This window comes from Euprymna scolopes, chromosome 30 (genome assembly GCF_053919585.1).
Source record: "Euprymna scolopes isolate OS-2025 chromosome 30, ASM5391958v1, whole genome shotgun sequence".
Lineage (NCBI taxonomy): Eukaryota > Metazoa > Mollusca > Cephalopoda > Sepiida > Sepiolidae > Euprymna > Euprymna scolopes.
The window spans coordinates 101536918-101558462 of NC_136511.1; the positions used below are offsets into that span (position 1 = coordinate 101536918).

Below are 21545 nucleotides of genomic sequence, written 5' to 3' on the forward strand. Positions count from 1 at the left end.
AAGTGACCGTTTTCTTCAAAATTTGGAATTTTGTAACACTATAACAATGTAATACTAGAAAATCTTTGTAAAAATAGAAGAAATCCTTATTGACTATTGTTTGTTTTTTAAATTACACTTTGAACTTTTGAAGTTGAGTTGACTAATTAAACACTTAACAACTGAGACAATTATTTTTTCAATACAATGTGCCAAATAATTGTCTGTCTTTTAGGAATTAATTAGACATATATAAAACAGTGTTTAATGTTTAGTCATGCATAATTCGTAAAATCAAGACATGATTGATCTAAAATAAACTTTTTTTTTTTTTACAAAGATTTTTAACAAAAAAAAAAAAAAAGAAAAAAAAAAAAGGTGGCACACAGAATTGGAAAAAATAACTGTTTCAATTTTTAAGGAGTTCATTATGGAAATAAATAGTTATGTATATTTACTATCTGCCTTAAGAGAGACTATTTTAAAGAATTATCTATTTGTAAATACTTTTTATATGAATCTAAAAATATATTTGCAAAAAAAAAAAAAAAAAAAAAAAAAAAAAAAAAAAAAAAAAAAAAAAAAAAACCACTAAAATGAAACTTGAGGAATTTCATTTTATTGTTTATTTTAGTAATACCACAACAGATTTTTACAAGATTTTGCACTGATAAACCCAGTAGTTTGTTAGGGTTGAAGTTGCCTTAATAGCAAATCGGCAGCAGGAGCAAACAAATAATTGTACATTATTTAGTCGTACAATTTTAGTAAACCTTATGGCCGACCAAAATCCGGCATGACTAAATGTCCAATTCAGCTCCTGCTGATTCAAGCAACTTTACACTTTTCTATTACAAACAGGAGGAGCAGTCAGTCATACATTTGTGGTAAAACCATATTATATATATATATATATATATATATATATAGGCAGCAAGTCATTATTCAAGCACGTCTGATTGAACACAACAGAGTTATTCTTTTTCTGGCTATCTTTTCACTTTGCCGAGGGGTTTAAAAAAATTGCTCCTGATGATAATCGGATGGACCAATAGAAAATGCTCGAGTAGAATATGGCTGAACAACAACTTTTGGCCGCCATTTTATACTACATGGCAGCTGAAATAAAAAGGCTGCTTAGCGAATGGAAAAGATATCCACAAAAATTGGAAGAAAAAGAATAACTGTCATGTTCAATCAGATGTGCTTGAATAATGACTTGCTGTCAAAATATATAAATATAAAACTACACAATCCAGCAATACAGACTGAAGGCTTTACTAACGACTTCAAGAAAAACCCGATCCGAAAGCAAATATCCGCTAACAAGGCTATCCCAACCCTTAACCAAAAAAATTACAAAAAAAAAAACTGAAACTCAGTTCGAAACCATCCTTAATACAATCTCCGAATCATTCAACGATGACCAAATCCAACACAAAGAACTAACAAAACCTGAATTAACTATACAAAGGACACATCTACCTTTCTAATACTAAAGAAAAATACTTAAAAACTGAAGGATATAAACATTGATACAAACACAGACAACTTAACTCCCTCCTAACCCCAAAGCTAAAACAAGCAGCCAAAGAACTCTACAATACTGGCATCACTATACGAATGGCTGACAAATCCAATTTGTACACAATCCTAAATAAAACCGACTACAACATGAAAATAAACATTCTGTGATAAACAAAATTTAAACTACTCTGAAAAAATCCTATAGAACAACTAAAAAAGTAAATTAATCATATTATAACAGCAAACGACGCTGAAATCGGAACAATAAAACTTGAGGAAACTATAAACCTGGCAACATACATGTATACAGGAAAATTAAAATTCACAAAATAGTACACTCTCTAAGATTTATAATCTCAAATCCCCACCCCAGTATATAATATCGCTAAAACAATAACATTATTCAACCTTACATACCTAATAAATACTGCATAAAATCTACTGACTTCATCGACCTTCTAAAATTACCCCACCCCACATGCATAACTGCATCCCTCGACACTGAAAACCTTTTTACTACATTAATGACAATTAAAATAATCCTTAAGCAAGTATACAATCACAACACAATACACCCTCCAGCTATAAAAACCCCAAACCCTCGGAAAGTTACTATTAAAATGCACCACACAAGTTTCCTTCATGGACCCTAATGGGAAAACATACATTCAAATAGATGACATCTCAATGGGATAACTTACATCGCAGAATACTATATGACCCACATCGAAAACAAAATCTTCTCAGATCAAAAAAATAAACTATCTATGCCAGATATGTCAACGATATATTCATTGCAGCCGAATCTGTACAAGACATGAAAAAAAACTCAAACTAAACCTAGAAACACACTCCGTCCTCAAATTTACACACAAACCAAACATAACAAAATACCATTTCTCGACGTATTAGTAGATTCAAGCAACCCCACTAAATACATAACCTCAACATACAAAAACAACGTATTAGTAGGCACATAACTTCAACATACAAAAAACCTACCAACAACAACGCAATATTCTTAAATTACCATAGTAAATGCCCAGAAAAATATAAAACTGCTCTTACAAAAAATTTGATTCACAATTCATATAACATCAATCCAACAAATATTTTACAAAGAACACAAAACAAACCCTAATAAACAATTTTCCCAATGAAATCGTCGATAAGCACAAAACTATTTAAACTCACTCCACAACAAAAACATAAACCCTAACAAAAACGACACCATCAAAATATACTATAAAAACCAACTACACACTAACTACAAAAAATAACAAACGTAATTAACATACAGCAGACTGACCAACCAGAACAAAAAGAACTAATAATATATTACACTAAATTTAAAACCTCCAATTTGATAATTTAAAATAATAATACTAACATCACACTAAACCAAACTAATGTAGGGTATGAATTTATTTGCCCCTTCGAAGAAGGTCTCCAAACCCACTTAGTTTTTGTATTGGAATGTCTTTAATAAGTATCAATAATCGAAATAATTTAATGAAAGAAGGAACAGACAATTTTGACCAAAGTTAACACCTTACAGCCAACATCACAAGTGCATTTGAGAAGTTTTATTACCACACCAGCCAAAACGCCCAACAGTAGGTTCTTTGATATAACAGGGGCGGGTTTGAAATGAATGTTTCTTGTTAAAGCACAATTGCACCATGATACGTTACTTTTTCATTTTTGAAATTCAAGCTATGATCACCATACAAGCAGTAAGGCCAGGCATATAACAAATCAGCATAGGTTCTTTGATATGACAGGGGCACGTTTGAAATTAATGTTTCTGTTTTAAAGCACAATTGAAACATGATGCTTGACTTAAAGTTTAATTCAAATATATATATATATATATATATATAAAAACTAATTTTATAAAATCAACAGTAAATTCTCTACAGTGCAATGTAGACTACAATGTATTGTGGACCAAGTCACTCCGGAGAGGCATATGAAACTTCCTCTCGGTGCACCACAGTGGGTCCCCAACTAGAACAGGCAATTAATCAATTTGATTGAAAAATGGATGATTTCACCATTTTGATAATAGAATATGGGAGTATGAAACATTCATTGATCCTTATTCAACCCGACGGGCAATATCGGGTCTCTTTGGTAGTAATATACAAGGAAGGAATGTTAGTATCCAATGGTGAAAAAAACTGAAATTTACATGAATTACCAATAGAGCCAGTCCCCTCCTCATACACACGCAAAAAGGATTTAAATTGGGACAAATAAAAATTACTTCTGTTTAGGAGGATCCTTCGTCAATGATCAATGACAAGATTAATGTAGTATTAAAAGATACTACGGCTTGCATTAAGCCAAAAAATAACATCAGTCTCAACTGAAATGTCAAGACTAAGAGACACCAATGTGTATATGCATGTGTAGAGGGTGGAAGCAGAAGTATTCTTTCATTAAAAAGGAATCTAATATCCCTCATCTCAATTGTTCGAAGTCTTAAGTTTTATGATAGAATAAACATTTCAGTTTTCAAACTGTCATAAGAGTTTAAAGACAGCCAAGACAAATAAGTAGAAAAAAAAGAGAAAGAGAATCCAGCCAAGTAAAAAATAGTTTACACACAAGAATACGAGTCCCAAGAAGGGTAGAATTAATTCCTCAAACATAGATTCTGCATTATTTATGACCGTTTAAGATATCTAGAATCTCTATTCTATGATTTTTTTGAATAAATAAAATAATTTGTGCAACTTGTTCCATGACTATGCATCAAATTTAATGCAAATCTGAAATATTTTTAGTTTTAAATGGTTGTGCACATATACCCCATAAAATCCTTTGAAAATATTCTAATGGAACTGAAATTTGGAAATTAACAGATACCTAACATCTAAATTTCTCACATCTTCAGGAGGTATTTGGATTTATAAGAAGAGTTTACACTTCTTTGCATAAAACTAAATATAGTTCACATTTCACACCCAGCAGCCACGTTCTAAAAATTAATGACCAGTTAATTAGTTCAGGAATGCATCCTCTTTACATACCAAACAATATAAATAGAGATTAGTTTTACACGTCACTATCTTATCCAGAGTTGGAGGAGAGGAGTAGTTCATAAGTTTCCTTAAATGATTATAGTGTGTTAACTGAGTAAAATAGAGTAAGCAGCTTTTTTGAGGGTAACTAGTCTAGAAAATGGAAAACTTTTCTGCTTATACCAACATTGCCTCTCGTTTTATTTTTCCTTGCTGCTCAGGAGAAATGCAGTCGGAGATTATATGACCCATATTTTATTATAAAGCATCTTCAGTTAATGAACAATCACTTTAGTACTGAAAACAGTTGCAGGTCATTCTCAGAACCGAGAGAGAGCAGACAGAAATGGAGTAGTTGATGATAGGGTCAGAGAAAAGAAAGCAGACATAATAAAATTAAGAAAAAAGTAGAAAGAACAGAGGGGAATTTCCAAGCAGTGGGAGTGAACACCTCACCCCAAACGCCAGAGGTATTCTTTCTCCCAGAGTAGAATTAACGTCAATAAATTGAAGCAAACAGTCAAAAAGATCTTATTGTTTCATCATTCGCTTAATGTCCTTTTTATATGCCGACATGCGTTGGATGGCTTTTTAAGAAACTGGCTTCACAACTAACCTATCTCTGACCAGGTCTTTATCCCTCATATTTTTATGACTTCCATGTTTTTCTGGACCTTCCTCTGAACTGGATCTGTTACTTCAACTGTTCTACATACTCAAGAACTTTACATTGTTTCAACATGGTCATACCATATAAGTATTCGTCTGCACACATTTGTATATAATAAGCAAAAATAATCTGGCCATTTTAACATGCAAGTGTCCTTAATCACACAATCCCTCCCACTCCCCATGCATTTTTTTGGTTTTCTTAAAAGAAAAAAAAAAAAAAAAAAAAAAAAAAAAAAATTAACACTGGGTGATAATTTTAAAAGCACTAAAACCACCTTAAACAAATTACAAATGACGGCTCCAACAAAGCGGACAAAACAATCAGTTGGGTGGGTGGGGCAAAGAATCATCAAAACAATTTATTCTTAAGATGCACTCATTCAATCCATGAAATGAAAATGCTACAGATAGAAACTTACTTGATAGTATGATACGAATAATCATCCTCCCATGAATTGATCGTCTGAGCCAAATGCGCAAATCTGGAGCGACGTTCTGGCTTTACTTCCACTGGATTATGGTTTTCTTCATGTGATAAAGATTTCCGGGGTACAGGAACCGGAATGTATTCCTCATTTTCTGAAAAGAAAAATAGTTGCTGAAATTTTTTTTTTCTCTGGAGGGCAATTACATAAGTTAAAAATCAAATTTTGAATATTCAAAACAAATTCTAATGCAAGAATACAAAAAACTCTTTTACCCTAGGATGTAAATTTTTTTTTTTATTACGAGCATAGTTATGTATATCAAATTACCGCAGCATGAAATGAATATGAGACAATGGACAGTGTGTAAAAAAAAAAAAAAAAAAAAATAGACGCAGCTGCCAAAAATTGGAAATCAAAACATTTCTTTTACCCAATATCAATAAGGCAAACAAGCAAATAGGATTCATTATATGTTGGAGATGGAATTTATATTAGTACGATTTAGATTAAGACTAATATATTAATAGCCTGACAAGGCCACAGGAGAGACAACCAAAGCAACAAAACAGACAAATGTAGGGGAGACAACTGAAGCTGCTTGCCAGGACACACACGCATATATATATATATATATATATATATATATAAAAAGTTTGACTCATGTCCAGGTAACCTACATTTCAAATGTTTAGACCCAAAATTGATGGAGGAGTTTGGTAGAGCCGGCAAAGGTTAACTCTTTCAACTTTGACCTCTTAGTAGCCAAATTTTCACCCAAAAACTGATTTAAAAGCTTGCATGTTAATACCCTTTATGTAAAATTTCAAATCTTTAGACCCATAACTGACTGAATAGTTTACTAGAGACCGCAAAGGTCAGATTTTGAACTTTGACACCTTGGCAGCCAAATTTTCGGCCAAAAACTGATTAAAAAGCTTGCCCTATGTTTGAATACACTTTATGTACAATTTCAAATGTTTAGACCAAAAAATGGCTGAGTAATTTGGTAGAGACCACAGAGGTCCATTTTTTTTTTTCTAACTTTGACCCCATAACATTTGTTTTGGGTTCAAATGAAATTAAAAGTTTGATCCATGTCCAAGCAACCTACATCTAAAATTTCAAGTGTTTAGATCTAAAATTGGCAGGAGTTTGGTAGAGTTTTCAATGGTCAAATCATTGAACTTTGACCCCATTGACAAATTTCTGGTCGAAAGCCAGATCAAAATTTTCCCAAATCTCAATACCCCTTATGTCAAATTTTGAGTCTGTAGATTGAAAATTGATAGAGTAGTTTGGTAGGGAAATATACACACAATTTAACTTTTATAGGTATATATAGGCAAATTTGAGCATATTTTATTGGTTTGAAAATATAGGTACTTTTTTACCACTTGTCAAATTTTTTACTATAAAATAGTATTATCTTCAAAAAGCCTGCAAATTTACATGTTTCATCCCATAGAACCAAAGATACGAGCATTTCTTGATTCAATTTAGCTACGAGTATAGATATATCCATATGGATATAAAATGGCCAAAAAGGATGGTATAAATTCAAAATCTCGGTGAATATTGATTAGAATTTAACAAATGAAGGCTCGCTGGGAAGGTAATGACCACCTAAATTGTGTAGTGGGCTATGTGATATTTGCCCTTAAGGTCACACATTGTTTCAAAAAGGGGGTATCATTATATCAATTTAACATAGAATAAGCACCTACTTTATGGCCACCATTTTTTTCTGCGAGGAAGAGGTGGGGGGGGGGTAAGTTATTTTTTTTTTTTCTTAGGGGTGGTGTTTATTATGGCCTGATAGACAAACACAAAACCTACGTTAAAAAACTTGTTTTCTATAGGTTTTCAGGTGTGCTGAAAATGAATATCGCATTTAAGTTTTCTGCAAATAAGTATTTTTCCAGGTATTAAGCAGTGTAATTCTCTATGTTACGTGGTGGCCATTGTTGTACACGCAAACGCGCATGGAATAAGTGAAAAAAAGTGGACATGGAATAAGTGAAAAAAAGTGGACATGGAATAAGTGAAAAAATAGGAATTACTTCCTTTAAAAGATAATGACGATAGTGATGATATCATTCCTAGGATGTAATGTACAATTTTATTATAAAGCCTATATATGTCTAATGAAGTTGTAAAATTACAGAATTTAGTGGCTAATATTTGACAGATTTGTATGTGGTATCTGTTGTTGCAAACCTATGGTATTTTGGTGCAGAGGGGAAAAACTGTGCCACTTTTATTATATATAGGGATAAAGTCTGTAGTAATAAGTAGTAAGATTGTATATCTAAAGACAACAGTCTTATGATTGTCAAAATGTATAGTTATTCACAAGGACCCAGGGCATAAATACATGAAATACTTGGTAAAATGCAGTTATAATTTACACTGCTAGAAATTCAATCTTCAGAATAAACAATATTCAAAATGAAATAGTGAATTACTTAAGACTTCTACTCGGTCATGGCTGATGGAATGAGAGCATCTACCTCTGGATTAAATGAAGAGCTTTCAAATTTCTGTGAAGATTCTTTCAGTTCAATAGAAAGATACACCTCAAGAAGGTTAAAGGTTAGATGCCAAAACATGAAAATAGCACTCAAAATGAAAGCAGTAATTCAAATGATATGAATTATCAATCCTCATCTCAAAAATTCAAAAGCATAACTTAATATTAATCAGACGAACAAGAAAATTGGAATTTGAAACAAAATTGAATAAATACTTATGTAAGAATCTATAAAATAAGTGTTTTCGAAATTAAAGACTCAACATAATCAAGTGCAACGTAAACCTTAGTTCAAATTCAATTGTCCCCCTTTATCTGCATTCATTTTATGATTAAATACACTTTAAAGCTTTACTGTATAGTACTATACAAAGCTTTGACATTTAAACACATCGAAAATGATGACAATTTTGTACTGCTGAACTTTTGTTGCATATTGCCGTCCTTAAGACAGACAATTACATACACACACACACACGCATGTACATAAAGATGTGCAGCGTATGCTCACCATCTATTTTTGTAGCCGAATCAATTACAAATAACACTAAACAATGTCAGTTCAATTCCTTGTTTTTCTGGCCAGATAAAACATTACATGAACTATAGTATTAACTTGCCATCTAGTTGTACCCTTCTTACAGCAATTGTTAAGGTCTGTTTGAAGCTGGAAAAAAAAAAAAAAAAAAAGGATGCTACAGCCACTCACTTCTGGCCACTGATGTCACACCTGCACAAGCCTACTATTATATTACTATTACTATTATAGAACACTAAAAACACCTGTAACGTTATGTAATATGTATAAATTAATGAGAAAATTTTAAATAACTGCTGGCTTGTTATTGAAATGCACAGATGCTGTAAGCTTAGGATTATTTAAATACCGATGCCAAAATTTGGAGTATTTCAAATAAAAAAAATTAAATAACAATGCCCTTTTTACGAGGAAGAACAGGTGTATAATAAAGCAGCAGTAGGTTCTGGAAACAACCCATTTTCTTTAAGAGGAGAGAGTCCAGCAAAGTAATACACGATCAAGAACAAAATTTTCTCCCACTATCAAACAATCATGGGGTTGCTTGCATGGCAACCGACAAGGCAAATCTGCTTGCTAGTCGGTTTGCCTCAAACTCCACACTGGACCCAGTACACCACTCCCTCCCCGACTTTCCTTTGCAGACAGACGCCACACTAGACGATTTGATATATCTAAGGCTTTTGACAGTGTATGGCACGATGGTTTTCTAAGGAAAATTAGATCATATGGTATCACTGGAAGAATACACAATGTAATTAAATCCTTCTTAAGAAAAAAATCCAAGTTGTCCTTGACGGTCGTACATCCAAACAATATGATATAAATGCGGGAGTACCCCAGGGTTATATCCTTAGACTTTTATTGTTCCTGATATTCAAAAATGACCTCCCTGATAAAATTGTTTCGGAGATGGGTATATTTGCCGATGACACCACCCTCTATAACAGGCATGAGGGGAAAACAAATGAACACATGTCTAAGGAAATGGCAGAATCACTAGAGAATGACCTCCAATCTGGAGTGGAATGGGGACAAAAATGGATGGTCACATTCAATGCTGTCAAGACTAAGCTTGCTTCCTTCAATAACTACAAGAAACCTTTTCTACCACCAATAGCAATGGCTAAGAATACACTGCCTGAAAGTACTTCCTTTAAACTCCTCGGCCTAACGTTTACAGGGAACATGAACTGGAATATATACATTGAGAGCATTGCCAAGGCTACTGCAAAGGTGGGCTCTCTCTCTACTGTGCTAGAAAATAACTTTTGCCTGAAAGTATCCTGTACCTCTATAAGGCCACCATTCGCCCATGTATAGAGTATTGCCGTCACATTTGGGCTGGTGCATCTGCTGCTTGTCTCATTCCTGGACAGGGTTCAAAAGAGAGTCGCCAACCTGATAGGTCCTGAACTGTCATCTAAGCTTCAGCCTCTGCCCCATCAACGAAATGTTGCACCCCTCTGCCTGTTCTACAAATACTTTAATGGTGGCTGGGCTGCTCTGACGAACTGCAAGCACTTGTACCTCCTCGACGTGACTACCCCCGACAAACCTGACAAGCAACTAAGTCCCACCCCTTTACAGTAGAGATCCCTAGGTGTAAGAAAGCCTTTTACTCCAATAGTTTCTTCCCCAGAACTGCAAGTCTTTGGAACTTCCTTCCGGGATACTGCTTTCCCAACTGTACTGATATGCAGAAGTTCAAGTGTAATGTGAACAAACATCTTTCTACTCATCTCCCTTCATAATGCTCCCGCAAATTGTCCCCGATAGTAGCCCCCTACTTTAAAGTGGCACTTGTCTTGTTTGGGGTGAAGATTGAATAAAATAAAAAATTCATAGCACTTGTCTAGAATTAGCCTTGTAGGGGGGGGGGGGAAGAGAAGAAGAATTATACACCAAATATTTTAATTTTTATAAAGAAAAGTTCAGGCAAACTTTTTCCAATGCCCCCACCCCCTTCATGTTAAGGGCTTTCTAAAATCTTGTAAGTTTGAATTATTTTCAGTTACTTCCTTGTTCTTTCAGCCAGTTTTCAAGATGGCATCACCATATTGTCACTGTTCGTATAACCACAAAATTTGATTTCATTATTTAAAAATGGAACTACTTTACCAATTTACATGACTTTTAGTGCACAATATCTTCTTTCCATCATGGGTATGTACATTATGCAGATTTTTCTATATATATATTTTTTTATTATTTGTTGTTATCAGGGGTGGAGGATTCTGAACAAGTACCTAACTCGACTCTCCACATGCAAAAAAAAAAATTTTGTTTCAATCAATTTAAATTCAAAGTAGCTGGATAAGAAAAAGAGGGAGGCAGATGTTCAAGCTGATAGAGGAAGAGAACGGGGAAAAAAAAAACAAAAACAAAAAAAAACAAACAATTAAAAACATACCCAAGTCATATGATTTGGCCTTGGTAAGGTCATTCTGTCTAGCACGCACGCTGCGGATGGCTGGTGTATCGGGCTTGATGTTCTGTTCATCTTCCCTAAGACATTGTCGCTTTGGGGAGTCTAGAACCAGACGAAAAAAAAGCAAGCAAAAAAAGATGCAAAAAGCCAGCCAATCATCTCTCATAGCAGACAAAAACTCAAAATTATAGTCAAATTAAGACAACAGATACTGGACAAATAAAGAGCTCAATATTCCATAGGATAGGATAAAGTCATACCCACTTTCTGTTTATTTAAAATTTTTTTCCAAAAATAATCACATGGAAACTTTGGCATCAAATCATGCTGATGTTGTTGAATGCAGATACACTTTTTTTTTTTTCTCGCTCTGACATTGATATTAAAAGCCTACCTTTTCTATTTAAAAATTATTAAAATAAACTTAATATACTCAGATATACAGATATGCAAGCAACTACACAAAGGTTAACTAATTTGCATATTCCTTTGAAAAAAATGAGCACTAATAATTTCTACATTTTGCATAGTTGGGTAGAATTCAAGATGAAAACGTTCCAGCACATGGAAAAATGTATATTATATATATATATATATATAAGTGACCTTTTAGTATGTATGCAAAAAGTCTATCAAATTCCTCTCCCCTCTGAATATTTCATCTACAGAGTTGAAATTTGATATATAGGTCACACTTGCTATTTGTTTTTTGTCGGCAAAAATTGCTAAGAGGTCAAAATTAAAAACAAAACAGTTGACCATAGCAGGAATAGTTGACTAACCCTGTTTGCATACACAAATGTACATTCATAGGCTAGACAATGTTATTTCTGAACTGTTTATGTGTATGGCTCAGAAGCAAACAGATCAGGCTGGAGAGTTGTACGTTTTGATTTCAATTCTAGCCGATGGTACCCCAGCCTTTATTTTACCTTTCAAAATCACTACTATATATTAGGTACATAATAAGTATAGTTTAGGCTCTATAATAAATATGAAGTCTATAAATAAAAATATATTTAGGCTCATTTTACGACCGGACAAAACTGAGTGTGCTACTAGTGTACATACACACATAGCATTTCTTTAAAATAAATTTTACTTTTAATTTATTCATTGATAATATTGTGGAGTATGCATTCACACTCAACACTTATAAAAACGAAATGAATTTAACTTTAGATTTATTCGTAGCAAAAATAAGCTATCTAGGCTCGAAGGATGCTCCACTTTTAATAAACAGCACTTTCTGTTTGTATGCACGTATTTTGAATGTTTGGTAAACAAATACCCTTAAAAAAACTGGAAATATTGCAATAGTACTAAATCTAAATGAGAGTTTCTATTTCTTCAAAACAGATCATGCTTATACCATTATATGCTTATTTTTATACCTACAAACACTAGTGTTACATGTTTTTGCAATCATCCGTGCAAGAAATGATGATTGCTACTTGTCGGCCGATTCAAACCCAGCTGCAAAGTCACCTTTGACTTCATTTGCTAGGAATATTACATCTGGCCACCATTAACCATGAGAATTAAGAGAAATTAACTATAAATGACAAATACAGGCACAATGTTACGACAGTGAATAATGATCAAACGACCAGATATATATATATATATATATATTCTCAAAGTTACAGAAAACTCAACATGGCTCATTCGTATATGTAAGATTTGAAAGTTTTTAATAACTGTAATATACATTTAAAATTGGTACTGACAGGTAGTAACAATGATTTCTATAGTATTTTTATTGTATTTATTAATACAATTAAAGAGATTTTATTAAAAAACCTAGGACTAAGATTAGCATTTCATTTTCAAGGAAGATAATTACACAAAATCTTCTGACGTCTAATGGCATAACCGTTGTGGAGAACAAACATTTTGAAATATTTGCAGAAAATTTCAAAAATGACATTAACAAATTATGCCCACAGACATTCAAAACTGTGGGAAAATGGGTGTTTGTCATCCATAACTAAAAAAATTTCTATCTTAATCTTAGCTAGAATCATCAATCACCATAATACAACATTTAATCCAGAGGCCATCTTACTTGAGATTTCCGAATTGGTTAAAAAAACTTTGAAAATAAATATCTATACAACAATTTCACTTTAATCTTAGTCAAGGATCAATAAAATATTTTTGTCACTAGGCATTTTTAAAGGAAAAAAAAAAAATTTATAAATACATATAACATATCAACCTATAGTTTTTTTTTTTTTTTTAAAAATTAAATTTTATTATCAATTTATTTGTATTAATAATATAGGTTCTATAACAAACTGCCATAGACCTATAGGGTCTAGTCAGTAATATGACTATTTTATTGCAGTTTCATGGTATCACAAATCGTCTTCAATTGGCAATGATCAAACTAAATTGATGTCAGTTGGAGATACTTCTGATTGGTAATATGAAACCGCAGTAAAGTGTTAAAAGCTAATTACATGTGATCGTTTATTAATATATTCATCACTTTCTCACATCGAAAAAAAAAAAAAAAAATAAGAAATCAGAAAGATGCTGAAAAGCAAAATAAAGTGAAGCTGTTGGACATGCTAAGAAGAATATAAGCAGTCAAGGTTTTTAATTAAACTCATCTTAGAAACCCACAGGTTATGATTAAGTGGGTCTCAAAATTTAATAAATTTCTGTTGATAGAAAAACAAATATGGGTGGGGGCAGTAAATGAATTTTACTAAAGATCATATGCCTAAACAATTTCTTCAAAAATTCAACCAAAATTAGTATATACGTACACATTAGTGTAAAAATTAGATGAATGTTTTGGAGTGAAAATCAGTTTAGTATTAGACAGTAAAGATAGAACATTTAACAACGATTAAATAAAACCTTGCAAAAAAAAAAAAAAAAAAAAAAAGGGGGGGGGGCAATGATACTTGTTTTTGGTGATACAATCTTGTAAATTATCTAAATTTATTTTTAAAATTAAAGTATCTATAATACTATTTCTTTCAAAAGATTTTTCAGATAATTTGTAAACAGTCCTTACGTTAGACATCATTAAATAGAATTCTGGAAATTATATTGCCATTGCTTTCTGAGATAACAAAAGTGCTGGCTTAGTTTCAAAATGTTAAATCCGTTTCATTTTTACATACTTTTGATTCTGCTCAGGCGCCATTTTGTGAAAAATAAACATCTCCATTATTCTAGCAAATTTACACATTTTAAACGTTTTTCTTCAAATTACACATGTAATAATAAACAGATTTTAACTCAAAATCGCTCTTCATGCAAAAAAATAAAAAATACTATAACAGGAATTAATATTTTTTAGCACTTATACGCATTGCATTCTTTTAGGCATATGATCATTACCTCGATAATGTTATATTTGAGTTAACGTTCATTTTACATGCGAGCATGCATTCTACAAAATAGCAATCAATATACAACTTTACAGATAATGTAGAAATGTATCTTAGATTTTTAATTTTAGCTAATATTCAATGGAAATGCGATATATATATATATATATATATATATATATATATATATATATATGAGAAAAGCATATCAAAATCTGATTGAGAAAAGATAGGGAGGTTCAAGAGAACAATCCTCAGTAACTACATTAAATATTCTAATGTTTGTGATGCAAACAGTTATTGTGTATTTTTTTTTTTTTTTTTTTTTTTTTTTTTTTACTTGTCTCAGGTTGAGGTTAAATGCTTCGTGAACGAGTTTCAACTTCTGTCCATTAGCATTTCATTTTCATAACCAACATTAAAATATATTAGGCATGGCAAAAAAAAAAAAAAAAAAAAAAAAAATCTATTAAAATCCATTATTCTTGAGTAACTTTTTTTCCAAAAAAGATTAAAGCCTAAATTGTATCTTTTACCCCCCCCCTCCCCCCTAAAAAAAAAAAAAAAATTCACCACCGGTTGTCTATGGATAACACATTTGAATATTTTTTTTAAAAAGGTTTTCGAGCCGATTAATTTTTTTTTCGTCTAAATAAGATTTAGGATGATTTGCTAGAAGAATATGCAAAAATATCACATAAGTCCCTGATTTTTAAATAATTCCATCTTTTATCTCAATCTATAGATTTTGCATGGTGAAATTAAAAAATCCAAAATTTAATGATAACTTTGAAGAAACTACGGGAGCCTTTACAAGTTCATTTAGTCTGTATTTTTAATGTTTGTTTTGATGATTAACTGAAGAATTAACTGTATAAGTGTTTAATTCTTTTTTCATATATATATATTTATTTGTTGCCTACATAACCCTCGTTAAGCAACAATGAGGCTGGGCAGTACCAGATGGGTGACCATTTTGGGAATGCTAGGTGCCGTATGTGTTGGAGACGACTACATCTAGTATCATTTATGATCATATAGAGCGAAAAAAATAAATAAATAAATAAATAAAACTTTAGTATGCTACAGGAGGCCTCCAGAGCACTTAGGGGGAAAAAAAAAAAATCACCCTTTCTTAGTTTCTTACCCCCCCTACTTCATCCCTTTGAAGAGAAATAGTTCAGAGTAGGAAAAAAAAACAAAAAAACAATGGAATCAAGTTAAAAGTCAGCATTTCTTTTCCAAATTGTTACATACAATTAGAAATGCCTGTAAAAACTGCTGTCCCCATCACCCAAGTGAAACCTAATCCAGTTGACGTTTACAGATTTTTTTTTTTTTCTTATTATAAATATTAATCCGAGGTAATGCTTATCAAGAAAATACTGACTTTGTGGCAGTTTTTGTAGTTTTTTTTAAATTCCACTTGGGCATAGAGACAGACATTGAATGCAGCAGCAAATCGTGGGAACATGTACGAAAAGAACAATAAGAAACAAGTAATACACCATCTATGAACAATACAATTCCTACAGCTATGCATCTAGAAAATGGAATTATTAAATTCGACAGTAATCTGGGATAAGGAGAAACAGGCAATCCTAGAAGTTAATGTTCCCAATGATGCAACAGAGTTAAGAAAAAGATAATGAAAGCTGTCAGACTGCCATGTTGAAGACTTCTTAGTGGCTATACTGATCGGGTTGAAGAGACTTCCTCCAGATAAAGTAGTCTAAATATCGCAACCCAATTTTGCAGATCCATAGCTAGTTTACAATATGACAAGCCACTCCAGACTTAATGATTTAGTCTGGTTATTCTACCTAAATTGATTTTGCCTAATGTAAACCAAACATTCAAAAGTGGTAGTGATTTACAAAAGTTATAAAGTTAAAATTTCTGGACCCCCCCCCCCCCAAAAAAAAAACAATTTGTTGGTTTTTATTTGAAATAAAATGATCTTGGTGAGCAAGACAAACATGAAGAAATTGGATGAAACTGAAAATTACTTTGCTTAGAGAATGTAATTTATCAGTTAAAACATTCCCAAAATGTTAACTAGTCGAATGCAAGCCATAACTTTTCCAAAATGAACAAAGAAGACAAGTTACTCCACTTTCAAATAAAAACAGTCCAATCATTTTAAGAGATCTGCTAACATCTAACATCACTGAAACTTTAAATTAATAAGTCAGATATAAAATTAGCTTTTATTGTTACCAAGAAGAATGGGGCAGGGGTGTGATGTCAAGAAGTACCGTAAAAAAAAAAAAAAATAAAAAAAATAAAATAAATAAATAAATAAATTAAAATTACCATCATCTACTGGTGGGTCGACTTTAGCAGAATTGTCCTCTGCAAGTGGGCGTCGTTTTCTTACAGTGAAATCTGTATCACAGAGCTTTTTTAGGCGTTCCTTCCGTTGCTTTGTTCGCTCGATGAGTTGCTAGAAAGAAAAAAAAAAAAAATTCAAAAGACTTTATTTGTATGCAAAGGATTCACTTTCAACAAATTAACCAAATCATTAGGAATTTTACAAGATAGCTGCAGATATAAGGGGTGTTAATGTGGTCTATATTTAGATTAATGTAGTTTAATAAAAATGTAAAAACCCTCTGAATTCAGACAATTTCGATTTGTGAAATTTTACCAATTTGTATTCAAGATCAATTAATAAATATACCAAAAGTTTAGTTACATGGAGCATTTTAAAAGCAGGGTTTATACAGATTTTCCATGCCCATTTTTAAGAAATTTTCAAGGTTTTCTTCAAAACCTTCTCCAGACAAAAAGTTTTCAAAACAAAAAATTTTGACAGGAAAAGTCAATCTCTATTTCAAGTAGTTTTAAATATGAAGTTCTAACACGCAACAAAACTGGTCAACAATTTACCAGTCTCATTTGTTTTGCTTTAGTGCCAGTCATATGCAATTTCAAAGCACTTTCACCTATTTTGCTCAAAACATCTTTTTACATACACAACATGCCTCTCGGCAATCATATTTACATTCCTTAACCCACCACTTATATTTGTCCAACCAAATTAGATTAAATGTTATTTTCAAAATTTTAGATTGATCTAGGGTGTGTTTTTCAATTTTGGAATTTCTGGTATTGTAAAAACAAAAGTTATGTCCCTTTATCATGATGTCATATGGAAAACAGGGTTGTGATAAATATCCATAACATGATGAAATTTCGATTTTATTTTAAATATTTATTAAATATTTTAATAGTATTCTCATTAATACTTAATATTTCGATTTTATTTTTAATATTTTTACTAGACATAAAAAAATGACTTTCAAGGCCTTTTTAATAGATTTTCAAGTTACTATCTTTAAGAGTATATTTGAGAAAATAGACCCCATCTTGTCTACACATCCCTCGGCTAACATCCACATCTGTGGTAACTTCAACGTCCATAACGTGGAATGGCTGACCCATTCAAATAAGACAAGACGATGAGGGGAGGTTTTGTCACGATTTTGCCACTGCTTATGATCTCACTCAGCTTGTTCGCGACCCCACCCATGTACCCGATACTACTGGTCAATATGCAAGCCTCCTAGACCTTTTTCTCTCAACTTCCCCTGAGCTATTTTCATGTTCCGTTTTTTCTCCTTTAGAATCCTCCGACCACTCCGTTGTATCAGTTGATAAAAATGAAATGTAATAAGTCCCCAGACATACCCCTCCACCGTACTGTATATCGATACTCTATGGCTGACTGGGATAGCTTCCGTACATTCATATCTGATCTACCTCTGCATTCCATGTTTAAAAAGGATGTGTCCTCTATAGTATCAGATCTGACCGAATGGTTAATTGTAGGCATAGACCGATTCATACCATCTAAAAAATTCCAACAAAAACCTAACAGCCAGCCATGGTTCTCCCCAGAATGTGCTGCTGCCATCGCGCACAGAAATCACTTTTTCCATAACTACCAACGTAATAGATGCACTGAGACTAAAGCTGCTTTCAGGAATGACAGCAACCACTGTAAAAGAGTAATAAAAAATGCAAGAGAGCTATATGCTCAGTCTGTTAAATCTAAAGTAGCTGATCAGTGGCTTGGTTCCCATCAGTTTTGGCAAATAACAAATAGGATCCTGAACAGAAGTGTGCGTTCTATCCCAACCATTATCAATGGACCAGAGGTCATCTCGTCAGCATCAGACAAGGCCAAACTATTTGCCAAGAACTTTGCAGCTAATTCTACCCTATGCGACGAAGGCCATCAACTCCCCATATTTCCTCCTATAACACAGAACACGCTAGGTAACATACAAATATCTGTGCATGAGGTCGCCAAGCTAATCAAGAACCTGGATTCCAGTAAAGCAACTGGCCCTGACGGCATCCCAATTATAGTGTTAAAAAAGCTTCAACCAGAACTTGCCTCCATACTTACAAAACTATTTAAGCATTGCCTTAAGGAGAAGTGCTTTCCGACTCCCTGGAAAACCTCATCAGTATGCCCTGTATTTAAGAATTCAGGTGATAAATACCATCTCTCTCTCAGTACAAACCAATAGGTCTCCTGTGTGTTATGAGTAAGTTGCTGGAATCAATATTAAATAGAGAAATAGTCAACCACATCAGCAGAAATAACCTCCTTAGTGACACACAATATGGTTTCCGTTCTGCAAGATCTACAGCAGATGTGCTAACGGTTATATCTCACAGGATTAGTGAATTTCTTGACAAAGGCTTCCTTTCTAGGGCAATTGCTTGACATATCAAAGGCCTTCGACAAGGCATGACATAAGGGCCTACTTCACAAGATTTCCAGCTACGGTATAACTGGAAATGTTTTCTCAATCATTAAATCATTTCTCTCCGATAGGCTCATAAGAGTAGTGGTTGATGGACAAAAATCAGAGGCCTGCAGTATTAATGCTGGAGTCCCTCAAGGGTCAATCCTGGGCCCAACTCTCTTTCTGATCTACATCAATGATCTCCCTAAACACATACTTAAATCATTTGTTGACATCTATGCTGATGACACGACCATCTACGGCAACACATCAAAGGCTGTAAATGACAAAGTTCTCTCTGATTCTCTCTCCTCTGATCTTGAGCACGTGGTTCAGTGGGGGAAGACGTGGCTGGTTACCTTTAATGCATCTAAAACCAAACTCCTATCTTTACATCACCAACGCTCTGATCCCCATCTGGCATCAATTGAAATGGATGGCTCTCGTCTAGGAGAAGCCCCATGTTTTGACAAGCTTCTGGGTTTGTCCTTTACTCCTCATCTGAAATGGAACACGTACATCAAGGCTAAAAATTATAACGAATCAGTAGCTACTACGTTATGCATGCATATTCATAATGGCAGCATTCAACCCTCGCCTAGCAAATTTCATATTTAAAAAAATTTTTGTACAGATTTTCTTGGGCTAACCCCCCCCCCGTCCTTTCATAATGACGACCGGTTCTACGCATGCGTCAGATGATGTCATGACGTGATTTAGTTTAAATAGTTGAAGAACTGAGAGAATTTCATGTGTCGTGTTAGCTCAGTTGGTTAGAGCGTTGGTTCATTATCTAAACGTTTTGGGTTTGAATCTTGGTGTGAGATTTTTTTTCTTTTTCGATTTAAATTTTAATATTGAAGCAGTGTTATTTAAGCCATTTTTCACGTAACGTTCATGCAAACATACATTTATATATTGGTAGCTCAAATTTTCGACCCAAACTGATTAAAAAGCTTGCCCTATCTCTGAATACCCTTTATGTAAAATTTCAAATGTTTAGACCAGATATTGTCTGAGTAATTTGGTAGAGACCGCAGCGGTTAATTTCTTAAAACTGGCCCTCTATTATGACCCCATAACATTTGTTTTGCACTGAAATCAAGTTATTAAGTTAGATCCATGTCCAAGGAACCTATATCTAAAATTTCAAGTGTTTATACCCAAAATTGGCGGAGGAGTTTGCTGGAGTTCTCAAAGGTCAAATCGTTGAACTTACCCCTTAACAGCCAAATTTCTGGCCGAAAACCGATTATAAAAATTTCCTAAATCTCAGTACCCTGTATATCAAATTTCGAGCCTGTAGACTGAAAATTGACAGAGATATTGTGTAGGAAATGTACACAGACAAACACTTTCACAGATATATAGATTTACATGTGTGCATTCATACCGTAATCACATATGTAAATTAGATATCAAAACCAATTTTTATTTTTTTATTTTTATACATAATATAGAAGTTATATATTTTAATTCTATAAGAACTTAACATGTATCAGTTCATAAAATTTTGAATGAAATGAAAGAACAAGTACTAACAATGGTTGTAATCCAACAGATCACAAGTACGTCTAAGTGTCTTGTATATCAAGTAATGCCAACCCCCTTCAATTTTTGTGATTAATAGCTTTTTTACTACAAGATACTCTCCATGAGCAAAAAATGAACCATCAATATATTTCCAGCCTCTTTATGACCGATGCTTCTAACAAACAAAAGAATTGCTATTTTCAGAGTTGGAATCTATAACATTCATTGTTGGCTAGCGTTCCCCTCCCACTTTGAAGCGTGTTTTTTTTTTCTTTCTTTTTTCTTAGTCTCTTTATGCCTTGCCGGAAGCGATTTCCACAAGAAAAAAAACTTGTTTAGCCAATCATTTATGGCAAATATTGATTACGTAAAAAAAAAAAAACATTTTTTTTTTTTTTTTCTTCCCCAAATTGACTTAAATACTATTTACATGTTTTCTTCATTAATGAATATTAGACTAATATAGTTACTTATTGAAAAGCGAGTTTAATTTTATTTCAGAGCAGTACCATTAAAATAAAACAAAAATGAAAAAGAAAAGGGGTGGGCAACATTTAATCTGGGAAAAAAATAAATAAAGACTCGGAAATCTTAAGTAGGACAATCCATAGACAAATGTGATTGAAATCTAGTCAGGAATAAAGGATGACCATAGACCCCCCCCCTTCCCATACTTCTGAATGGCTTTATGCCAGATTTATTTATGATTTTAGTATAATTTTCATAAATAAACTTTTCAAAGTTTCGAGTTATTTTACATTTTAA

General features: G+C 32.9%; 1 protein-coding gene across 4 annotated transcripts in view; it reads right to left on the reverse strand.

Moving 5' to 3' along the window:
• LOC145254913 (uncharacterized) overlaps nt 1-21545 on the reverse strand; it is a 65044-nt gene that overhangs the window by 32041 nt on the left and 11458 nt on the right. For all 4 annotated transcript variants that reach the window (XM_080113872.1, XM_080113871.1, XM_080113870.1 and 1 more), the window contains exons 2-4: nt 16801-16930; nt 11117-11236; nt 5627-5786 (exon numbers count right to left, since the gene is read on the reverse strand). In XM_080113872.1, coding sequence (XP_079969998.1) covers nt 5627-5786; nt 11117-11236; nt 16801-16930 — 410 coding nt within the window. The remainder of the gene's footprint in view (nt 1-5626; nt 5787-11116; nt 11237-16800; nt 16931-21545) is intronic.